Source organism: Gadus morhua, chromosome 13 (assembly GCF_902167405.1).
Source record: "Gadus morhua chromosome 13, gadMor3.0, whole genome shotgun sequence".
In the NCBI taxonomy this organism is placed as follows: Eukaryota; Metazoa; Chordata; class Actinopteri; order Gadiformes; family Gadidae; genus Gadus; species Gadus morhua.
The window spans coordinates 3,101,945-3,126,621 of NC_044060.1; the positions used below are offsets into that span (position 1 = coordinate 3,101,945).

General features: G+C 48.3%; 1 protein-coding gene across 1 annotated transcript in view; it reads right to left on the minus strand.

Moving 5' to 3' along the window:
- The window catches only part of fbln2 (fibulin 2), a 53,117-nt gene that overhangs the window by 23,192 nt on the left and 5,248 nt on the right, over positions 1 to 24,677 (minus strand). Inside the window, exons 3-8 of the mRNA XM_030374795.1 lie at positions 11,774 to 11,909; positions 11,085 to 11,229; positions 9,657 to 9,846; positions 6,025 to 6,303; positions 4,507 to 4,632; positions 2,503 to 2,604 (exon numbers count right to left, since the gene is read on the minus strand). Coding sequence (XP_030230655.1) covers positions 2,503 to 2,604; positions 4,507 to 4,632; positions 6,025 to 6,303; positions 9,657 to 9,846; positions 11,085 to 11,229; positions 11,774 to 11,909 — 978 coding nt within the window. The remainder of the gene's footprint in view (positions 1 to 2,502; positions 2,605 to 4,506; positions 4,633 to 6,024; positions 6,304 to 9,656; positions 9,847 to 11,084; positions 11,230 to 11,773; positions 11,910 to 24,677) is intronic.

Here is a 24,677-nt window from a genome sequence, read left to right on the forward strand (position 1 = left end):
TAGCATGTTCCTGCCTCCTATCTTCTCGTGATCATCTCTCAAAGGCAGGAAGGGAATCACATCCCCACCGAGTCTGTCTGGGAACATCCGATAAACCGACTTTAAATCAAAAAACGACCTAACTCTTTAATTTTACCCTCTGTATCTTATATCTAATCAGCCATCCGCATGAAAAAGAAAATCCCTAACCATGAATATGTTACTTTTGAAATCATTTCTTGTCTTAACCCAGAATCAGTCCTCGTTCCTTTACTGTTTCACAACAAATTCAGTATTTAGCAGACAATTGCATCCAAGTAACTGACAGGATACTTATTTTAGACACAGGTCCTTAAGGAGCAGGCAGGTGTCAGGGCCCCTTGTTCAAGGATGCCTAGAGGTTGACCCTAACCACACCACCATCTGACAACTATCCTTTGGCTGTTTAATTGTTCGAAAAAGCGGCAAAATAAATCGTACTCCTGCCTCAGGCCCAAACATCCTATGTCCCAACAAACGATCGGAGGGCCGGGTCAGGGTCCCTGTGTTGACGTATGGTAACACTTTAGAGAGAGAAGGTGCCCAACACAGCCTAATTAGTCAAACAGATGGGGAAAAACGCAAGGTCGTCGTGGCGGACATATTCCCCCATGTGTTTTACAACAGTGTTTCCCAAACGATGTTTCCCAACCGATGTTTTCAACGGTAGGGGTTAGACAGTGACTTCAGGTTTGACTCAGTGTTTGAGAATGAAAGTTTGAAAACGAATAACCTTACTAATTCATCATCAACAGTCCACACGCTTTCAGTTTTCGTCGGTTAGAAGGCATCATCTAACACCCCCTGTGTCACTGCTTTACCGTTCCAGCTGACAGAGCTGGTCTCGCGAGTGGAAATGGAACTAACTCAATACCGACAGCCGTCCCCCTCCCTCTGGGGCACAGAGGTATTATAATTCGTCAATCCTCGGTGCTCCGTGAACACCCTGATGTGTTTTTCACGAGGGTGTCGAGGGCGGTTGATGCGCGGCGCATTAGCGACGTGACGATGCTCTTTGTGTGATCCATGCGGTCGCATTGTTTGCTTCCCCCGGTCAATGCAGCACCTCTTCCCTCCGGTCGACCGCAGCAAAAGAAAACTAAAAACGGCTTCTTCACGGCAAAGTCGATAGCGCAATTTGGTGCAGGAATGAATATTGGGTGGAGGAGGAAAGAGGGTTGTTTCGCAAGCTAAGTGACTATTGAGTTCCACAATGCCTGGACATACATCACATCTTTACACAAAGAAAATGGCCGGCCGTTTTTTGGGGGGTTTTGCGAGGGAATCAATTTCGCCAACTACTCCAAAACCAAGCGCTGTTCCTGTGAGATATTTTGTTGGCCCTTCTTAATATCCGTCTGGGTGGAGGAAGAGCAAAAGTGTGGAAGGAGGAGAAGAGGATGGAGTGTGACCTGAAGCAGTTAGCTCACTTTTCTCCGAGGTGGTAATAGCTAATATTTGTTTTGCCAGTAATAGCTGCCATGGTATAATTGGCAATGCTAGGCTCAGGAAACAGGGGTCCATTTAGGAAACACAGTGTTTAGTGTCACCAGACATCCATTCTGCCTCTTCATGAGTGACTGCACCCAATTAAAGTAGGGCTCCAGATTGCAAAAGTAAAGCTGTATGTTATTATTTTTTTGTGTGGGGCCACCTAGGTGTGTTTGTGTGTTTTGTGTTGGTGCATCTCTACGTTTGTGTGTCTTTTCTAAAATGGTTTTCCTTCCCGGTGGTGGTTGTATCGTTGAGGGTGCTCAGTTTGATTGTACCGATCCTTCTTTAGAGTAAAGGTTGAGACATAGATAACTATTACTACTACTTTTACCACTATTTTTGTAATTGAAGATACTTAGACTCCTAGATACTTTACCAAAAGGGACGTAGGTACATTTAGATACAAAGTATTAAGGAGCAGGTAGGGGTTAGACAGTGACTTCAGATACACATCATCAAGGTGCAGGTAGGGGTTAGACAGCTACTTCAGATACACATCATCAAGGTGCAGGTAGGGGTTAGACAGTGACTTCAGATACACATCATCAAGGTGCAGGTAGGGGTTTGACAGTGACTTCAGATACACATCATCAAGGCGCAGGTAGGGGTTAGACAGTGACTTCAGATACACATCATCAAGGTGCAGGTAGGGGTTAGGCAGTGACTTCAGATACACATCATCAAGGTGCAGGTAGGGGTTAGGCAGTGACTTCAGATACACATCATCAAGGTGCAGGTAGGGGTTAGGCAGTGACTTCAGATACACATCATCAAGGTGCAGGTAGGGGTTAGGCAGTGACTTCAGATACACATCATCAAGGTGCAGGTAGGGGTTGGAGGGTGATTTCATTTACAGGTCATTAAGGAGCAGACAGGATGCCTGCAGACTGGACATTGATCTTTGAACCCTTCGGTTGGGATTCAACCAGCCAGACCCTGTGACTGTCTAGCCCCCAGTCCCTCCCGTTCACCACCGGGGTGGGTGCTTACCATCGCAGGAGAGTCTGTCTGGCATCAGGGAGTACCCCGCGAAGCAGGAGCAGCTGTATCGGCCCCCCACCACCGAGCACCGCTGACTGCAGGGACCCCCGCCTGCAGGAGGGCGCATATGACGACATCGGGATCAAACGCACACAGACACGCACACACACACACACACACACACACACACACACACACACACACACACACACACACACACACACACACACACACACACACACACACACACACACACACACACACAAACACACGCATTGAAGTCAGAGGTTGTATTACTGCACATTCACCTTTCCCTGCTCATCCTTTCACCCTTTCATCAATTCACCCTCTCACTCATTCCTTCCATTAATCGTCTCACTCCTTCACCACCTCACCCCCTTAGCCGTTCACCATCTCACCCCTCTCGCTGCCGTCCCTTCACCTCATTCATCCCCGTACCTTTAAGACCCTCACCCCCTCATCATCCCTTCACTCCCTAACCTATTCACCCCTTCATCCCGCTCACCCTCCCTCTCCCTCCAGCCAGCGGTGGGCCCCGCCTCCGGAGCGGTGGGGCTGATCAATCGGCCAATCCCGCGGCCCGATAGCACTGTCACAAAGAGGTATGATCAGCCAACCCCCCACCCTAACACACACACACACACACACACACACACACACACACACACACACACACACACACACACACACACACACACACACACACACACACACACACACACACACACACACACACACGCAGATGTACGTACACACTGACACACACAAAAACATACACACTCACACACACACACACCCTCCCTGCCAACCCATTCATCTGGCCGTGCCGGCCTGGCTCGATGAGATTCATCACAGCGCTCTCACGGCAAGCGATCACAAAGAGCTCTGGGAGTGCGGCGGGCGGCGGGCCGCGGGTGGCGGGCCGCGGGCGGCGGGCCGCGGGCGGCGGGCGGCTCCGTCTCTCTGTGTTTCCTCCGGATAAGGATCCTGCTTTAAGTCGCCGTCAGGCGTGAGTTTTGCTATTGAGCGGGGCGTCACGTGACCGGGAGCGTGATGAAACGACCCAAACCGGGCGCGAGCAGCGAGCTCTCTCCCACCCTCTCTCTCTCTCTCTCTCTCTCTCTCTCTCTCTCTCTCTCTCTCTCTCTCTCTGTGTCTCTCTCTCTCTCTCTCTCTGTGTCTCTCTCTCTCTCTCTCTCTCTCTCTCTCTCTCTCTCTCTCTCTCTCTCTCTCTCTCTCTGTGTCTCTCTCTCTCTCTCTCTCTCTCTCTCTCTCTCTCTCTCTCTCTCTCTCTCTCTCTCTCTCTCTCTCTCTCTCTCTCTCTCTCTCTCTCTCCCGCCCTCTCTCGTGTCGTCCCCCCCTCCCCCCTAACAGTGCTGAGTGAGCGCGTTGCGGGGTCGCCGCTCCCCCCCCCCCCCCCCCCCCCGCTGGGCGCCGCTGGATAAACCGATCCAGAGCTGATGGATCTCCTCTCCTGCCCCTATAGACCCCCCCACCCACCCCCAACCCACAGCCCCATACAGCTCACAGGGCTGCCCCCCCCCCACCACCAACACCTGATTTAGTGGAGCTGTGGAACCACCGACCTAAAGCCATTAATGTAGTGTCCCTGACTAATTACTCATACCTTAAGTACTTACTGTAGTGTACCAGACATATTACTACAACCCAAAGTACTTAATGTAGTGTATACTTATTACTATAAACTAAAGTACTTTTCTGTAGTGCACTAGACTTATTACTACAGCCTAAAATACTAACGGTAGTGTACTAGACTTCTGACTAACACCTACAGTCGTTACTGCAACAGATTACTCGTACAATGTAACGAATAAATACCAGGCACTCTGGATGTAGTAAAGTACTCTCAACTTATCATACCCACACCGGACATATGTCAAGCACACCTTATAACAAGTACACTGGAACTTCCAATGGACCACAGCCACTGTGGGATCCATAACATTAACTCATTTGAGTAGACAGCGTTACCAGCGCAGGGGTTGAGGTAAGCAGGGGTGGTGGAGGTGGAGGTGGCGCTGGTGGAGCGGGCGACCCCGCCTGAATGCCGGGTGTGGAGGTCTTCCTCCCTCAGTCTGTTGTCCTCCCTGGGGGGATCTATGGGTGAAGACAGGAAACACTCCCTTCAGACCCTGAACCTCTATACTCTATGCGGTTGCTTTGGGCCTTGTTCACTTTAAGAACTCCTAAGTGTAGCCATGGTTACGCGCCTGTCACAGACATGTTTTTGTTGATGAACTGTTTTGATGTACTGAGTAGAATTACAAAAATGGCTCCAACAACATTTGTTTTTTTTGGGGGGCCACATTTTTGTCAAGGGCCACCAAAGACCTCGGGCCGGCCCTGATGAGGACGCTACTTCGGTTAGCTATGTTAGCGGGCCTAATGAGAGGAGCTACACCGGCCACAGCTGACCAAAGCATTTATATAATCCCTACGGACATACTGCTTTCATTATTGTTATTGTAGACCCCACTACATATCGCACTGGCTATACTTAATCGTCTGTTGTAAATTTTACATGTTGTTTAGTTAGTTATGTGAGGCCAAATACAGGATTCATCTACATGTAGGCAAATCCAATATAAAAAGCAAGATTACGCATTTCTATTAATGCGTGATTATTATCAATCAAAGATCAGTTACCTGACACTATATTATGATACTTGAAAAGGCTGACAAAATGTTGAAGAAAAATGTTGAATGCTAGTTTGTGAGGTGTCATCTTTTTAGATATTTTTTTTTTCTTTGTACTAATTTGGATTTATTTAAAAGGATTTCAAAAATGTATATATATATCTGTTTGTTTTCCTTCAAGGCCATGCATTCATTCTCACAGCTATAGCTCTGTAGTGCTCTTTGGTGCACTACAGAGCACGGTATAAATCAGGGAGGCTGGTGTTCAGCGGGGCTGTTTATTAGGCCGTCACTCCTCTGGTTTAATGGAGCTACTTGAAACTGACCTGGGCTCACCTGAGCTGTAAACCTCAGGACCTCAGCGGTCGATGGATCTCTCTCCTCTCACTCAGACTAACACTCAACCCCGCTCAGGGCTTCAAACCAGGAATCCTCTGTACTGGTCCAAACTGTGTGCTTTAAACCCTTTTAACTCACTCAAGCAAGGGGATTGGAGGTACAGTTCACTTTTCTAAATCAAAAGTATCTCTCAAGCTTTAAATCCTTATTTAAAGACGTCTTTGTTCTATCTCTAGATGTTGTATTTTAACTCGCATTATATCAGGGGACATTTCTAAAAAAGAATGTCCTTAATTATTTTTTTCCCTGAATGAAAAAAGGTTTTTTATTTGATTAATAATTAATCAAACTTAATTAAGGTTAGACTGAGTGTGTGCAGAACCCACTCTCCGCACTGAGCGCGTGCAGCAGCCACTCTTCACACTGAGCGCGTGCAGAAGCCACACTCCACACTGAGCGCGTGCAACAGCCACTCTTCACACTGAGCGCGTGCAGAAGCGACCATGACTTCACCTGGAGCGCAGGATTGGCCGTCGGCCTGCAGTGTGTAACCCAGGAGACAGTCGCAGCGGAAGGACCCCCGGGTGGGCTTGCAGAAGTGCTGACACAGCTGGCACACGTCCACCTCCTCCTGGACACTGTTCCCCCCTCCTCCTCCTCCTCCTCCTCCTCCTCCTCCTCCTCCTCCTCCTCTGCCTGCTCCTGCTCCTCCTCCTCCGCCTGCTCCTCCTCCTCCTGCTCTTCCTTTCGGGTCAATGGACAAGGCCTCCTGAGGGAACCTCCTATCTGAGACTGGGGGGGAGAGAGAGAGAGGGAGTTTGGGAGAGAGAGAGTGGAGAGAGAGAGAGAGTGGAGAGAGAGAGAGAGAGAGAGAGAGAGAGAGAGAGAGAGAGAGAGAGAGAGAGAGAGAGAGAGAGAGAGAGAGAGAGAGAGAGGGTGGAGAGGGGGAGGGAGAGAGAGAGAAAGATGGGGGGAGGAAGGGGGGAAGGAGAGAGAGGGGGGGGGAGAGAGTGGAGGGAGAGGGGGGAGACGGGGTGAGAGAGAGAGAGAGAGAGAGAGAGAGGGGAGATAGAGAGTGGAGAGAGAGAGAGAGAGAGAGAGAAAGAAAGGGATGGAGAGAGAGAGACAGGGAGAGAGACATATTTTTATTGTATTGTATTTTATACAATTTCAAAAATGTTCTCTCATTTCACTTTTTTGTGATTCAATAACGACTGGAGGGAGAGAACGAGAGAGATGGACAAGGAGAGTGGGGGCAGGGAGTGAGAGAGAGAGGGGTGGGAGTGAGAGGGAGAGAGGTGGGAGAGAGAGAGGTGGGAGAGAGAGAGAGAGAGAGAGAGAGAGAGAGAGAGAGAGAGAGAGAGAGAGGGGTGGGAGTGAGAGAGAGAGAGGGGTGGGAGTGAGAGAGCGGGGGGTGGGAGTGAAAGAGAGAGGGGTGAGAGTGAGAGGGGAGAGGTTGCAGGAGTGCAGACACAACAGGAAGCCATGTGACTTAACACAGACTGCTCGTACCTCCTCCCGCATCAGGTGGATGCAGGTGGATGCCCCCCCCCCCCCCAGACACACACCCATCCCCCAGCCTTGGACAAAACACGTATACGTATACCAGGCTAACCGCACCCCACTGCCACCATGAGAGCAGCGAGATCACTAGCATGGTCTGGACGGGCCAAGAGAATACCGCGACTTTGCTTTAACGACTCAAACCGCTTTAGAAATGAAAAGGAACAAAACAATGAGTTGATGAAGAAAGCGATTCTGCAGTGGGCTTCGAATGCCTCAGGTGGTTCAAGCAGGGAATGATACCCTTTTTGTGGTCTTTTTTTATGAAAAATCCACACATTCGTATTGAAAACCTAACGATTACCCAAAGCCTGAAATTATGTATTGGCGGAAGCCCTAGCGAATACAGTTTCTAATATAAATGTTTATAATTTCTTTTTTGTCATTACATTTCTCAAAGCGGATTACGAGGCTGAGAAACAATCATAGATGCAAACAATACGGGGAACTACAAAAACTTTCCGCAAAGACTAAACAAACGATGGCTCCAGGAGTCTGACAAACAAAGAATTAGCCTAGGAATTATTAGTACTCCCCAAGTCCGGGTTCATCGCTTTAAAAACGGTGTGTATAAGATGGGTTATCAGACAGGAATGACCGTCTGATTACCTGGTGTTGGCTCTCCCCAGCACCAGGTAAAGACTCTAAAAGCAGCCCGCCCTCATGCGTGACAGAACCGCCCCAAAGCTTTGGGTACATATCCCAGCGGCCCTGCAGTCTGAGGGGTGGAGGAGATGAACTGTCTCCCTGTCTTAATTAAAGGGCGCTGAGTCATGCTGTGAGCTCCGTCTCCCCCCCTGGGTTGATAATAACAGAGCAGCACGTCCACCTTTTATAGTCGTACGGTCACAACATAACCAACTTCCAGACGGAGGGAGAAACTAAAGGAGGAACCGAGTGAGAAGCCGAGTGGCCCGCGATGACTCCTGCGGTCCGCCCAGCCTTCCCCAGGCTGGCTGACGTTACCGGACTCTCTGACGTCATTCAAATGTCCTCGTTCAGAGCCGGAGAGCGTCGCAGCTGGTGTTGAGTGTCGATGGTCACACAGGGCAACGGTTATTAGGAGGCTGCGTAACCCCTGAGCTCCCAGACAGAGTGAAGGACACCACAGATGGGCAGGGCCCTGACTCATGGATGGACTACCGTCTGGTCTGTTGTGTGAGTCAGTCTGTCTGTCCGTATGCCTGTCTGTCTGACTCAGAAGTACTGACCTGTCTGTCTGTCTGTCCATCTGTCCGTCCGTCTGACTCAGGACTACCGACTTGTCTGTCTGTATGCCCATCTGTCCGTCCGTCTGACTCAGGACTACTGACTTGTCTGGTCTTTATGCGTGTCTGCCTGTCTGTGTCTCTTACAGACCGTACGACAGACTGATTCCCTGGTACCTTGAAGGACAGTGTCCTTTTAAAGCCATGTGATTGGCTGGAAGACTGCTGTGTCATTCAAGACCAGGGCAGATTCATAGGCTATCTGAGATGTTGTTAGAACGCCATAGTGTTAATTAAAACCTGAAGAGTATTGGAAATAAGCGGCGCAAATAATTAGTATTGATTCCATGGGAAAAATGCATAACGATGATGGGTGATCAACGAAAAATCAGAGGGCAGCCATGAATGTCGGATAATATTAATAATGTAATATTAATAAGTGTGCAAATTAAGTGTGCCAGAGGAATAATGATCAGTTCCTTATCATAAAACACATCCTATAGTCAGTTCGAGGTCATTGAATACACTGACATCTTACTGGCTGACTTTATGGAAACTATGCTGAAGACAGTAAATATAAAACACAGGAATGGCAAGAAGATACACAATGTTACCAATTACTTCATGTTATTTTGTCGTCTTCCATTTTGTCATTCTGGATCATGTCTGTGTTTCCTGAGAGACTCATTTTACAGAACAGATCAGGTGACCGTGTGAAAAACTTTTTTCCCATAATTCCTTTGTTGTGCTTTGATGTTTCTCTTGTGATGCAACGTGTATCCCCCCGCTCAGCCTGAAACGATAGCCGATCGATGGCCAATGTCACCGGAGTCAGCTGCTCGATACAGCAGCTACCTAAACAAGCATCCAACTTTCTGGCCCGAGTTGAGAGATAACAGCCTAACTGGCTGGCCAATCAGCTCTCAGGATCAGATCTATCACAACAGATCTGAGCTCAATCTCATGACCCTGAACAAGAGAGTAGAGTTGAGTCAAACTTCATCCCAAGTCAAACACTAGCCGGCTCAAAGACACACCAGCTAAACTACATGTCCAGTTGGACATCAGCCAGCTCAACCATACACCAGTCCAATTAAAAGTCCATTCAAACATTAGCCAGCTCAAACACACACCAGACAAACTAAAAGTCTAGTCAAACGCTGGCCAGCTCAATGACACACCAGCCAAACTACATGCATAGCCAAACTACATCCAAACTACATGCATAGCCAAACTACATCCAAACTACATGCGTTGTTAACATACTCTCCTGCAGAACTACATAACTCCCCAAACTACAAGCTCCACACCTGGTCAAAGACCCTCCAAACTACTAAGACAGAGTGATGGCTGGTGGTTGGTCCGGTAGTTTACCTTCCCTGGGCGTGGCGCTGGGCAGGGGTCTCTCCGACCTCCTCAGCGGACCCTGGCCCGGTCCGCCCTCCTCTTCCTCGCAGCAGGTGAGGAAGATGTGTCCGCAGGGGTAGCCCAGGTACTGCTGGCCGTCGCAGCCCAGCCCCTCGCGCCGCACCTGGAGACCCAGGGTGCAGCAGCTGCAGCACACCTGGACGCACACACACATGCACGCACACATGCACATGTGCACACACAGACATGCACACACACACATATGCAGACAAGCACAGGCAAACACAGACACAAACATGCGGACACACACAGGGGCCAATAAGCACACAAACACACACACACACACACACACACACACGAATAGACACAAAAAAGCACACACAAACACATACAGACACACACAAACAAACACGCACACACAAACACACACAAAAATACGCAAACACAGACACACACACACACACACAAACAAGCACACACACATTTACAGATTAATCGAAGCATTGTACTACAAAGTTCTCTTAGTGAACTTTAGGAAAATAATTAGGCTTCAAACTAGAATCTCTTTCATATTGTTGTTGAGAAGCACTAGGGTGATTTATTTTGAATGCCCAAACGCTTCTCTCTGTGGGGTTTGTTTCCATTAGTCTCACTAATCAGTTTTGGATCAATAATCTAAAGCCTAATAACAAACAAGCTCAAATCTGGGTGAATTGGCTGTTTAACTCTCTTTCGCCTCATGTTTGCGACGTAATTGGCTGACAGTGAACAACTGTAATCGTTTCCCGTTGGGAACTCACACATCCTGCTCAGAAACCAACCATCTGAGATGCGATGGCTGCAAAGGTTCTGTGTAGATTGGCTACAGTGGAAATACAGTGAAATATCCTTCCCGAAAGCTCCGTCCACTCACTCAAACAAGTTATCTTGCGTAAAATCTTTCCATAAGAAAACAGGAAATAAGGCGTAACTCTGTGCCTTTTGAGTTTTCGGTTTCCAACCCAGGCTCTGTGCTGTCTCCCCCCGGAAGTTTACTATAACAAAGTAGGACTGGTCTGCCCAAGATTAGTTTTAACGGGTGTGTAAATGGAACATTGTTATTGCTAAACTTATTTCTCTTCTTCTGAAAAGGTGTACTTTGTAAGTGTACATTGTAAGTCGCTTTGGTAAAATCGTCTGCTCAACGCTAATTACCCTAAATGTTATTTTTAGACATAACTCAACAATAGTTTAACTCATTTAAAACATAATGATGGTTGGATGACACAAGTTGAGTATCCACCGCAGTCAGAAAGAATCTGAATGTGCCTGGTTGACACGCCGATATGCATGACCTATTTTACCAGGGTTCCTCATTAGGGCTGAGGTAGGGGTCAGGGGTCGGGGCTGCTGATAGGCTGGATGGGGGGAGGGGGGGGGGTGGTGGAGTCTTGCCTGGTGGGAGTCGTCAGCGCACCGGTCCACAGAGCCCTCCACAGAGCCCTCCACAGAGCAGCGGTCCCCCGCCCGGGCCGAGGCCACACCGGACACACAGCGACCCTCCTTCAGAGCGCTGAGGCAGCACTGCTGCTGGGCCACGCTGCGACGCACAACACAACCACACAATGAAGACGCACACAGTACATTTAGAATGTATTGAATACGCAACACATGCACAATGCAATACATGCACACTTAATACATACACACTCAATACATATACAATACAATACATACACACATGATGCACAAAATATAATTTAAAAAAACACAATACAATATATACACTTAAACACAATCCACACACACAAACACACACACACACACACACACACACACACACACACAAACACAAAATACATGCACTTATCAACATGCAATTCATACATACACACACAATGCATGCAAAAACAACAAAAAAATGCTTTCACATGAAAATGCAAGCAAATACAAATGAATACACACACACACACACACACACACACACACACACACACACACACACACACACACACACACACACACACACCCCCGCGCACACGCACACACACACACACACACACACACACACACACACACACACACACACACACACACACACACACACACACACAGACCCACTCTGGCTCCGGGTGGGGAGCTACCTGCATATGGAGTGCGTGTCGCTGGAGAGCAGAGGCATGTTGCTGCAGCGCTGGTGCTCTGACGCCCATCTCTGGCCCACGGTGCAGCAGTCCCGCAGCATCAGCCCAGCAGAGGCATCTGGTGCGGGGCCTGCAGCTAGAGACACAGCCCTATTAATATACCCTGGCTGGGCGAGCGGGGAACGGCAGCCAGGCACACACCCATATGGTAGACGAGAGCTGGGACCTCGGCACTAGGCCGGCGTCTCCCGACGGCGGAGACACCGTGAGGAGGCGAGAGGTGTTGAAGGAGTGTTTTTAAGTCGGGGGTGACTCGCTCGACAGAAGGTAGCTGGATCTGCTCGGTGAGCTGGGCCTGTTTAGTCGACTGTTTAGTTATTTAGTGGCTGCTTTGATCTGAAGCGACTGAAGGTGCGTTCGCTTGAGATGCGTCGAGACACCGCTCGCAAGGCGAGGCGAGGCGACTTTATTTATATAGCACATTTCATACACGAGGCAGCCTCAAAGTGCTTCAAATACAATAAAATGAAATAATAAAATAAAATAGACAAGTAAAAGAAAACAAAGGCAAAGTAAAAAAAAAAGACATACAATAAAATGAACTAATAAAAGTAAATAGATGGAATAACAACCAACTCTCTATGGGGGACGTGGTGCTGTTATTTCAGGGAGGGGGTGGGGATGATTCGGCTGACGTGACTCTTGAGGCGTAGTCTAGTCGAGGGGACGCCCTGGGAGGTTGAACTTAGTTCTCAACTTTGACCCAGCGTGCCGCATGAGTTAACGCGCCAGCCGATGCGTCCGCAGTACGGTCCGAAAGGCCTGGATGGGTTTTGAACGTGCAGAGGTTTATTATGTGTGAGTTTGAACCCACCGTGCTCATGAGCACACAACGCCCGACCGCGTGCAGCAGACGCTTTTAACCAAAGCGGTGTGCAACCGTTCATGCCAGCTTGTCTGGAGCAGTTAGGGTGAGGCGTCTTGCTCAGGGACACCACGACACTCCGGGGAGCCGGGGATCGAACTAGCGCCCTCCCTGTTACTAGTCAATCCGCTCTACATCCTGCGCTAACCTGTCCCCAGCGATCGGCTCAGGGACCCCCCGCGTCTCAGGTGAGCCCCCCTTTATATGGAGGTCTGACAGCGGGAAGTGCTGAGGAGTCTTTCTCTAGGAGGCCTACAGGTAGAATGCGGACATTGGGGATCGAAACCAGAACCTATTGGCTGACCAAACAAGCACCTCTCCCAGAGATTGTACGATGTGCCTCTTTTCATATAAAGACCGGGGGTCGAGGGGTCAGGTGAGAGAGCAGCGGCGATGGCGTTCCACTCTCAACCTGAAGGTTCTAGGCTGGATCCTTAAAGCAACACCGACCTCTGCCTGCTCCTCACGACGGATCTGAATCCTCTGTCGGCGTCTCTGTGATAGGTTGCTTTGCCAAAAGACTGAGTAGTAAACATCAAGATGGCGCAGGTCATCATAACGTCTCTCAGAGATGAATCAGTATTAGTTCCCCAGACAGGAGGTAAATATCTCCAGATCAGAAGGATGTGTAACACAATGAAAGGAGTCAACAGGTTTAGAAGTCTGCCCGCATACCTGCTAGGATCCGGATGTTGAGCAGCAGATAGCTGTCTGGACGGAGCAGGGACTTAATGGGCTGCCTTTGGAGTGATCCAAAAGACACGTCCAGTAATTGTTTGTATTCATATAACCTCAGTTTTGTCATCCGCTTTCCTCACACACACACACACACACACACACACACACACACACACACACACACACACACACACACACACACACACACACACACACACACACACACACACACACACACACACACACACCTATTTCCATGTAATCAACCGAGGCGGCTATGTGGGTGACAAGTAAACTCATTAAAACGTGTAATCAAATGAAGTAATTTGGCATTTCCAGAATTCCCTGTGTCTCTCGTTGTTTCCACGAGGCAATGGCCGCCGGATACAATCAGGCATCCAATCAGAACGCCTGGTGTTGTCACTGTGAGTGGCCCCAGCTTGAGAACCCCCTGTGGAGGCAGTTACCCCGACACAAAGCCCTGTCGCACAAACCTGTCTGTCGTTGTTTCGGCACCAAAGGTGACTTCCGTTACTCCACATGTGATTAATTGTTTGGTGGCTGACAGTATTTTATAAAACGGGAGACTTCTTGAACGGCTGTTCGTATCGAATAAAAAGTAAGAGTGTTTGAATCCCAGCCAAGGGTTCTGGGTTTGAACCCCGATGGTTGCTGCCTTGCCTGAAGGCATCTGGTTTAAGATTACCAAAACCCGTACCTGCTCCTTCTTCATGCCAAGTCAGATAAAATTGTCTGCTCAATGGCTTAACGGTTAATACAGCATCTCACTCCATTATAAAGATACAAAAAAAAGGTGCAATGAGACAACGTATACTTTTGCACTTTCAAATCTTTCGCTACCCCTGAAACTTTTCCACTGTGGCTGGCACTTTTGTTCAAAATGTACTTTTACGTTTCCTAAAAAAATAACCGCCATCCACCCACGACTCAATCAACCCGGGGATTTTCCCTCCTCCTGAAATCAATTTGGTCCGTAGAGGAAACACAGTGAAGAAAATCGAATTCTGAAGAATAAAAAAAATGATGGCTACACAGAAAAAAAATGACATAGTGCAGGTTTAAAGCTTAGCGCCTGAGATTAAAAACAAAAAAATACGAACCTCCTAAATGAACTTAGCTGCGATATTAATGCTGAACACAGTTCACTGCCTCGCTATCCCCAGGAACGTAATCAGGCCCCACACCTACGCGAGAGTGTACTGAGGCCCCCATAACTAAGCTGACCCTGGCAGCCACAGCCACGGTGGCGCGCGTTCAGATGAATAGCTCTGCTTCGGGAAGAGTGTGCTCCCTTTTATTCAGTGTTTGTTCCGACTGGGCCGGTTCTGGTGGCTGTCCTGGTTTCCGTAATGCTCCGTATGCATCCGTTTAATGGCTGTCTGAAGCAGATTGTGAATCATTGATAAGCGCTGTGTCGAGTAAACAAACATTAATGGGGGGAAGGGGGGGGAGCTAACACTTGAATGACATATGTTGTTTGTTGCTTTGTACAAAACTTTGATGCAGTTTGGGCAGGGAAATATTTCCGAAGTGTGAGTGACATCTGTGTCCAGGTTAGTTTGTTCGTTTCCCGTCAAATTCATTACGAGACCAGAAAGTTTCCTGCATCACTCCTCAACACTGTTCAACGTCTCTCAGCCGATGCCTTGCTCAAAGGACAGGGGCAGGCAGAGCACTTGGACAATGACGTGGAGATCTCTATGAGGAATCACACTTGTTGTCGACGAAGAGCAAAAGAATGCCGGCGACGAGAAACACCCCTTCGCCCGACGGCGTCCTGATGCTCGCTGGGCCGCCTCCCCACCTACCCGTCGGCATAGCGATGGGACTGGGAAGACCTGGACATGCTGGAGCCCCCCAGCGCGCCAACCCCCCCTCCTCCACCGTCTCTCGGCTGGGTGGAATATGTTCCAGAGCCCCTGCCAAAGGAAAAACACGAGGTCCCAGCACAGAGGTCGGATTCAGACTGGCAACCCGCCCGCTAATTACTGCTGAAACAATGAGAGCCGCAGCCTCCCATGGCAACGCAGACTCAAGCACCCAGCCTGTCGCTATCAGGCACTCAGAGAGAGAGGGGGAGAGAGAGAGGGAGAGGGGGAGAGAGAGAGAGAGAGAGAGAGAGAGAGGGAGAGGGGGAGAGAGAGATACAGACAGAGAGAGAGAGATGGATACAGACAGAGAGAGAGAGAGAGAGAGAGAGAGAGAGAGAGAGAGAGAGAGAGAGAGAGAGAGAGAGAGAGAGAGAGAGAGAGAGAGAGAGAGAGAGATTGCCAGCCCTGATGGAGGAGCTCTGTAGGGGGAGTCTGGATCATCCAGTCTCCCACTGAGCTGCCAACATCACTCTGTCTGGAGGCACACTGATACACCTGTCTGTCTGTCTGGAGGTGCACTGATACACCTGTCTGTCTGTCTGGAGGCACACTGATACACCTGTCTGTCTGTCTGGAGGCGCACTGATACACCTGTCTGTCTGTCTGGAGGTGCACTGATACACCTGTCTGTCTGGAGGCACACTGATACACCTGTCTGTCTGTCTGGAGGCACACTGATACACCTGTCTGTCTGTCTGGAGGCACACTGATACACCCGTCTGTCTGTCTGGAGGTGCACTGGTACACCTGTCTTTCTGGAGGTACACCTGTCTGTCTGTCTGTCTGATAATGGACCCGTCCAAAAACATAGATACACCTTCCTCGTAGCCGACCAACATACCTGTCTGTCCGTCTGCATGCCTTCCTGTCTGTCTGTCTGTCTGTGTGCCTATCTGAACATCTGACCAACCGCAGACATCTCTCAGTGTGAAAACAAACCTGGCTGTCTGTCCAGTCCCAGACCTGCCTTGACATCAGACATGTCTTGGTGCTCGCCCATCTGCCCAGCAGCCAACTGCGGCCAACAGCGGCCAACAGCAGCCAACAGCAGCCAACGGCAGCCAGCCCCCCGTCACTGTGTTGTGACGGGACTGATGACCAACACTCAGTCATCTGTAAGTAATGAGCAAAAGCAAGCACCAGAGGAGACCAAACAGGCAGGGCCTCCACACATCCACGACAACCACTTCCCCCGAGCATCCTGAGCAAACTTTCACCGGCCAACTCCAGGCCTGACATCTTTCCTGCCCCTGATTGCTGTTTGTTTAGTCGGGGTGGCTGGTTGTTTGGCTTTAGCGGTTGTTTAACTTTGCGCTTGTGCGCGTACGTCATGTTGACTCCGCTTCATAAGGCGCGCGGAGAGAGTGCCGTTCTTTTTTACGACGTTGAGACTAAACCGAACCCCGAGAGAGAGAGTGTGACACCCAGAACAATGTCAGGAAGCGGTCAAGAGCCCCTCCAGGTCTCCGGTGGATCAGACGCTGTTTGACGTCGGAACACGGCTAATGTGATCCCTGAGACGATACACAGCACTTAGCGAGAGAGAGAGCGTAGACCAGCCCAACCGCAAGGGGGGAAATGTTCAAATGGTAAATGGCCTGCATTGATATACTGCTTCTCTGACCAGTGGCCACTCAAAGCAATCATTGCCTAATATTCACCCATTCATTGACACACCGACGACGGAGTCAACCATGAAGGGCGACGGCCAGCTCGTAAGGAGCGGTTAGGGCGAGCTAGTACCGCCCAAGACAACAACAGCTCTACTTTGAGACCAATCGCAAATCGCATCAAATTCATATAAAATGTTTCTTTATCAAACGACGATACATTCAAGGGTACATATTTTCAATGGGAAAAATGTCTATTGCCTGTTTCTTCTGTATCCTGTCAACTGAACCCTGAAACACTATCAAACAGCAGAAACAGAAGCGTGAAGTCCGACTCGGCTCTCTGACTTCCACGTTCTTTATAATGTACCGAGAGAACATTAAAAGCATCAGTCATGCGCACGAGGAGAGCAAAAAGGTCCCACAGGCTGCCAAGATCCTATCCCATTTCTGCCTGATATATTGTTCTGAGTGCGGCGTATAAAAGTGTAAAACAATAAAATGGCTTCCCCCCCTGCCCCCAATATGATTCACCCAACGCAGGCCAGACAGCTGCTGCTTGATTCAGTGCGTTTACGTGCTATCTCTATTTAATCCCACTCTAATCCCCAGGGGTCTCATCAGTTAAACAAATACAGAATGGAGTGTCAAGCAGATAACAGACCTGAAGGGATTGTCCTTGAATCCCCCTGATTCAGGCTGTCCCCGCCACTCTGATGTGTGGCTGTTTTTTATTTAGATATCAGCACAGGCTTCACCGAGGCGTTTACCACATTTCAAACTGTTTTCATTCCACAGAGGCACGCTGGGAAATTACTTTTTTCGTATTTCTTGCATATATCTGCTCTTCGAGAAAATGAGGGCTTCATTCTTTTTTTTCCCGCCTTGACATTTGCCGGAGGTCGGGACGAGGCATTCTGAGGATGTGTTGCTACGACGACCTCTCACAAATACTATGAACACGGGCTGAATGGTTGGAGCACAGAGAAGCCAAGAGGAAGTGATTTCCCAGCATGCACCTAAACAAACACTGTTGAATAGGCGAGCAACATGAGGTTGAGGTTGATCTCATTGTGATTTTATACATATTAGGGCTGTCAAGCGATTCAAACAAATAATCTAATTAATTACAGGCTCAGTGATTAATTAATCTAAATTAATCGCATACTTACATTTTCCCGAGAAAGTATTTAAAAATAATTTAATTCAAGTAAATGATGGCAGATGAGTGATTCAATGAATAATAGACATAATAGACTTTAAAGTTCCATGCCTCTTTAATTTAAAACATGTCTTTCATTAACATACGGTGCATTTTAAGATCAAATTAATAACATTTCTATCTCACTCAAGATTCAATGCATCTCAGTCGAGTGTGGCTTGACGAGGCTGCCTGCTAGCGCCAGCTTCAGGGGCTGTGGCAGCTCGTACCTGCGAGCTTGCTACCAAATGTTTTGCGTTGAGGTGATGTTCAAGATTCCTTACTACAGAGATTGCAGATAACTGTGTTCCTATCTACAGTTCCGTCTGGGAGTTTAAACTTGAAATTTTCATTCACGGGGCCGAGCAGCGTCTTCTCGCCTGCCTCCATTTTGTTTCAACCCAAATGATGCACCGGGTCAAAGGGCACTATAGAAGCGCGGTTAATTTTTTTAACGCGTTATTTTTTCTGTGATTAATTAATCGAAATTAACACGTTCATTTGACAGCCCTAATACTTATATAAACGTTCATACTGTGACGTTAATCCCTGCACTCGTTAACCATACTGATGAATTAGATCTACTGACATGCTTGATCATCACTTCACTCATAAACCATGAAGAGAATTTACTTTAAAGTTTTAAAGGCTAGCACTTTTCACTGTCTCTTCAACTCTATCATACACAATGCTGCCGGTGCACAGGAAAACCAGGAATTTAATTAAATTAGGAATTTGAACAACAATAGTCTGCTGGAAGAAGAACTCTGGGATGAACATGTGTTGAAACTGGCTTGGCATCCTGGCTGAGATGATAACAGATAGAGAGATTTTGAGACAGAGCAAGGAGGGGAGGGAGGGAGGGGGGGGGGGGGAGAGAGAGAGAGAGAGAGAGAGAGAGAGAGAGAGAGAGAGAGAGAGAGAGAGAGAGAGAGAGAGAGAGAGAGAGAGAGAATGAAAGAGAAAGCTAACAAGAGAGATGGAAAGCAAGAGTGAAAACTGTAACGCTTAGTAATGCAAGGACTCACAAAACGGTGAATCTATTGTGAACAACTTTATTGTCCATATTATATTGTATGCAATTAGAAATGCTGAATCGAGTCAGTAGTACCCTATTGTGCGTGTTGCATTGTTCAATAACCTAAAGAGACTAGTGCAAGCAATGGTCTCACTCCATAATTTCTCGCCAAAGGTCAGACACATTGAATTTTTAAAAGGCTGCACGCAGCACTTTTACTGAATTCTCCGTTCTATACCATGACAAATGAGAAATGGATGGAAAATTACAGCAAACAATCCCAGACCTCCTGTTTCACCTTGGCCCCCATACAAATGTCTCCAGCTCCCTCTTATTGCACTGCAGTTGAGTGCATTGCCACACTTGTGTGAGATAAACCTCCAATATCTCTGACTGTGGAGTGTGTGTGTGTGTGTGTGTGTGTGTGTGTGTGTGTGTGTGTGTGTGTGTGTGTGTGTGTGTGCTGTGCGGGTGTGTGTACGTGTATGAATGGGAATGTGTGAGTGAGGTAGAGTGTTTGTACATGTGTGAGTGTGCACGTGTTTGTGTGTGAGAGTGTGTTTGTGCTTCTCTGCATGAGGCGTGCGTCTGAATGAATGCGCGCATATCCGTTTGTGTGTGCCTGTGTGTGTGTGTGTCTGTTTGTGTGTGTGGGGTGGTATATCTGAATGTATGGGTCTGTGCATGTGCATGTGTGTCTGAATGAATGTGTGCGTATCCGTGCTTGTGTGTGTGTGAGTGTGTGTGAGTGTGTGTGAGTGTGTGTGTCTCCCCATGCGATTGGCTGTTCAGAATGTGCTCTTTGCTCCATGGGTCGGGGTCCTAATGCATCACATCACAGTGTAGCTCCGCTAAAGCGCAGCCCTGTAGTACATTACCGAGTGCGTCACGCAGAGACTCCCTCTGTAACAGTGGGGGACCCCCACCTCCGAGACCCAGGAACGCTCTGCTACGGCCCCCCTGAGACGTGCAACACTCACTCCCCTATGGGTGCTCAGGGGGGGGGGGGGGGGGGGGGCCCATCAATCCCCTGTAATGGTGCTTCACGGCTTCCCAATGTTGGTCCGGGGAAACTCAAAGCTGCGCCTGGAAACCTCCTGCTGGATCTTATCTGTGGCGCCCGACCCGCGTGGGAGAGCAGAGGGCGGTAAGTGCCTCTGGGAAACAGCCCACATTTATAAAGCGCTCTCATAACGTAGGGCGGGCAAGGCACTTGACAAACAGTGGCTCACATTCACCCGTTTATGCAGGCATTCATACAAAGGGTCATAGACACGCTCATACACAAATGCATACACAAATTCATGCATTCATTCACCCATTCATACACATATTCAAATAAAAAATGCATAGACACATTCATTCACCCGTTAATTCAGCCATTCAAACACACATTCATACACACACTCATGCACACATTCATACGCACATTCATTCACCGACGGCAGAGTCAGCGCCGCAGGGGAAGAGCCTGCACTTCAGGAGAAGGTCAGGTACCTTGCTCCTGGACACATGGTTGGAAACAGCAGCGTTCACGTCAACATGCTCTACCCGTTGAGCCACTAAAGCTGTGGGTCGTCCATCTTGGATCCACTGATCATTGATGATGATATGATGAGTTTATATCCTGCTCAACAGAAAAAAGGTAATATGTAGTCATAGTAGATATAGAGCATGTACTTCCCAAAGTTAATGTATCACTGGTTCCACCCCCCCCCTCCTCCTCCACCAATCAGAGAGCGGGCCTCTACCCTGAGCTCCAGCTGTTGCCGTGGGGTCTAACCTTGATTTCATAGAACAGGGAGTAGATACATCATCTGCTGTCTAATCAATACAAATGGTGTTCTACACACACAAACACATACAAACACATTCACACGAGCTAGCACGTATACGCATGCACACATGGATGTTCACACACGCAAGCATGCAGGTACAAATAAGAACACACACACACACACACACATGCATGGATGCACACTGAAGCACACACACACACACACACACACACACACACACACACACACACACACACACACACACACACACACACACACACACACACACACACACACACACACACACACACATACGCACACACACGCATGCACATACACACGGTTGTCTAGCTATCTGAGAACACATGTGTTTTGAGATGATTGAATCAGAGACCTCTGATGACTCTCTGCTGAGAGAATCCATCTTCTCAAAGTGACCTTTTGGTTTAATCTGAATAGAGAAGCAACAATCAGCACAGACACACGCACGCACACACACACACACACACACCAAAGATAAGCATGCACGCACACACACACACACACACACGGTTTTTCTTGCTCTCTCACACACACAGCTGGGTTCTACACTCTGATTAACCAGAATCATGGCTCTATCATTAGCTTTAGTAGCAATGACGTTTATTTTTGAGGACCGCTTTTAATGTGACCGACCTCCATGTGTAGAAACCCAATAACACATACACCTAGTAATGAATACGTGTTGTGTCTGAGCGCAAACACACATTTTAGATTTGCACACAAAATTGCCCCATGATTAAAGTCTGACTGAAATAGTGATTGATCACTTCCGTATCGTCTCAGGCCTTGTGATTGGCTGTACTGGCACTACATAATATTATGTAGTGTAGTATATACACTGTACTATGATCTGTAGTTTGTATTGACAAAGCCTGCTTAATTTATTCTGAGGAAAAGTCTGTTGAACGGATCACATCTGCTGGACTTGCAGTCTTGGACTCCGGCTCTCTGCAGAACCTCGCCATGATCTGCTGAAATCAACCTCTGGCTTACACCAAATCCTCTTAATCCGCTTCAGCCGTTTAGTCGTCACAGCAGCAGAGTGTATCGCAGGGATTTGAGAAGAAAATGTGTGTTTGTTTCACTATGACTCCGACGTTATTACTTTTTCCATGAAATAAGGGTAATAATGAGCCAATATTAAAAATCAATGTCTGTAATCGCTGGCCAAAGGCTCCAGACATGGAGACATGCACGGTTGAGTTTAGTTCTGTGTGTGTCTGTCGTTCAAACTCCCTCCAGATCCAACATCAAAGTCGTGTTCTCCGAAATCGCTCTGAAACGCACACAGCGTTCCGAAACGCACGATGCTCTGTGTTTGTTATGAATGTATACGTACTGGGGAGAAGGGTGATACGTGAACACATGGAAACCTTTTTCGTTCATTATCGAGCCCTTTTGTTAGGAACAGGGCCGAGAGAGAAAGAATGTGTGTATATGTGTGTGGATGTTGCTAGCCATATCCCGTCGGCCGCTGCTGTCTGTCAGACGCCGATGCCCAGGCCCGTGTTGTGATTGGACGGTTTCCCTGGGATGTTTTCTGTGAGAACTTGGATCGACCACCCTGCTGTCTGTAATGAGACTAGCCACGGAAAACACCCAGAACCTCCAGGAAATTAGTTTAAACACAAGCCATGCTGAGATTCACCGACCACTCCAACCATTTGGCAAATCACCTTTGCTCAAAAATATTTGCCTATTGGCTGGTGTTGTTTTGTTTTTAAAATATATAAAATAAATAAAACACATCAATGCATTATTAATAAAGAGGGAAGAAAGCTGTCCAAAAAGAACACAAAACAAGCAACGGGTATCTGGGCCAAAAAACATAGCCATATATTATTTGGGAAATTGGTTCGACATGGCAGACTTCCATCCCAAAGTTCAAAGCAAGGATGTCTAACAGATTAGGACTAGAATCCAATATGGGCTCCAGGTGTCCCAAACATCTGGTGTCAATCAGGCCGTTACCACGGAAACACCCGCCACATGTTCACCTGAGTGCAGGAGGAGGTAAACACAACACACAAATAACCCGACTGCGGGCTGTCAGACCTGACCACTCTACCTGCTTGTGTACTTATTCACTTGTGCTTCTAAATGTAGTGAATCAAGACAAAGCTTTTACTCAAAGTGACCAACCAGTGCGGCCGAGAACCTTCACAGCGTACCACCGCGACCGGAAAGGCTACCAACGATTTAGTCTTCTCAAACAAAAAAACAAAAAGAGCTGACAGGGTGCCATATGAATCATAACCCAAGGTTATTAGGGCGAGGATACATAACACAAATATGAAATATAGATGTGCAAAGTGCAAAGACTCCCTTTGCGAGAATCCGCAGAAGACATGTGTACGGTAGATTAAATACACGGCGCATGCGCTATCAGAAGCCAACAACAACAGCGCATCGTGCCGGGCAGATAAAGATCCCGGCTGAACTCTCTCCTCCTCAGCTCGGCCGGTACGCCTCACCGTTAAATACGCTCTGTCACAAGTGGAGAGCTCTCATAGTCGTTGAGTGTTGTCTCAGCTGATAAACCGCCGTACCCCCCCTCTTCTTATCGGGGGCGGGGGAGAGAGAAGAGCCCGGAGTCTGGGAGCGACGGCCTTGTGGAGAGACCAGACGCCTGATAAACTGCTACCTCCGGCCCTCAGGACCCAAGTGGTCGTGGTTCATCTGGGACGGGGGGCCCGAGATAAGCAGACCCTTTATCCTAACCTCCTGGGGGAGGCTCGGGGAGCCGATACCACTACCGTCCGTAAGCTCGGAGCTCAGCCGCTGAGGATGTGATTAGCCAGCCGGGGTGCTTTAGAGGAGTTGTGTACTTATTAACGCCTAATCAATGGGCGATCAAGCGGAGGAATAAATCAAACAGGACACACACAGATCGGTTGAGTAAATGAGCTTCGTTCAGGGTAATTGATAACGAGGGCCTTCCTAATGGTCATCAGAGCGGTTACACGATATCTTGTTCTGCTAACCGGCCAACTGGGAGACGCACAGTTCACAACACTACTGCACCACATGATGCTACATTATACTACACAACACTAAATTATACAACACAAAACTACTCTACACTTCACACGACCATAGTATAATGCGATTTGGGACTCCTGCGTATTTGCGATTCGTCTATGTGACGCCACACTACACTTGAAACAGCCTTCCAGTGCGTCCAGTGCAGTGTATCCGTCTGACAGTTTGGAAAAAAAAACACAGGTTCCTTCCGCATAAAACGCAATCTCATACGCTCCCATTTAGAAACAGGGCAGCTTGAAGTCCGCCGCACGAGAGATGATTTATCCCCGAAGTGATCCCACCTCTCCGGCCTGTCAGCCCCTATGAGAGCGCCAGGAGCGATAACTGCTAACGGAGAAGAAAGGACCCCGCAGGGGGGGGGTGTTGGCTGGGTGGGTGTGTGTGTGTGTGGGGGGGGGGGCTCACTGAAGGGCCTGCTGTGAGGAGCTATGACCGCCACCGATGGAGCGATGGGCCCTTTGCCCTGGCCCCGGCCCCCCCGTGGCCCTTACATACCCCGGCTGGGTTCAGATACCTCCACTCTCACGCTCCAGTAGGGTTGGGCGGTTCGGCCTGAAAATAAAATCTCTGACTTTTTCAAACCAAATCCTATTATCGATTTTAATAGATTTTCTTCTATAAGTGAAAAATATATATATATTTTGAACTTCGATTTTTATTTGAAGAATAACAATGATTGACAAAAGCAAAATAAATAACTCACAACTCCCACTCT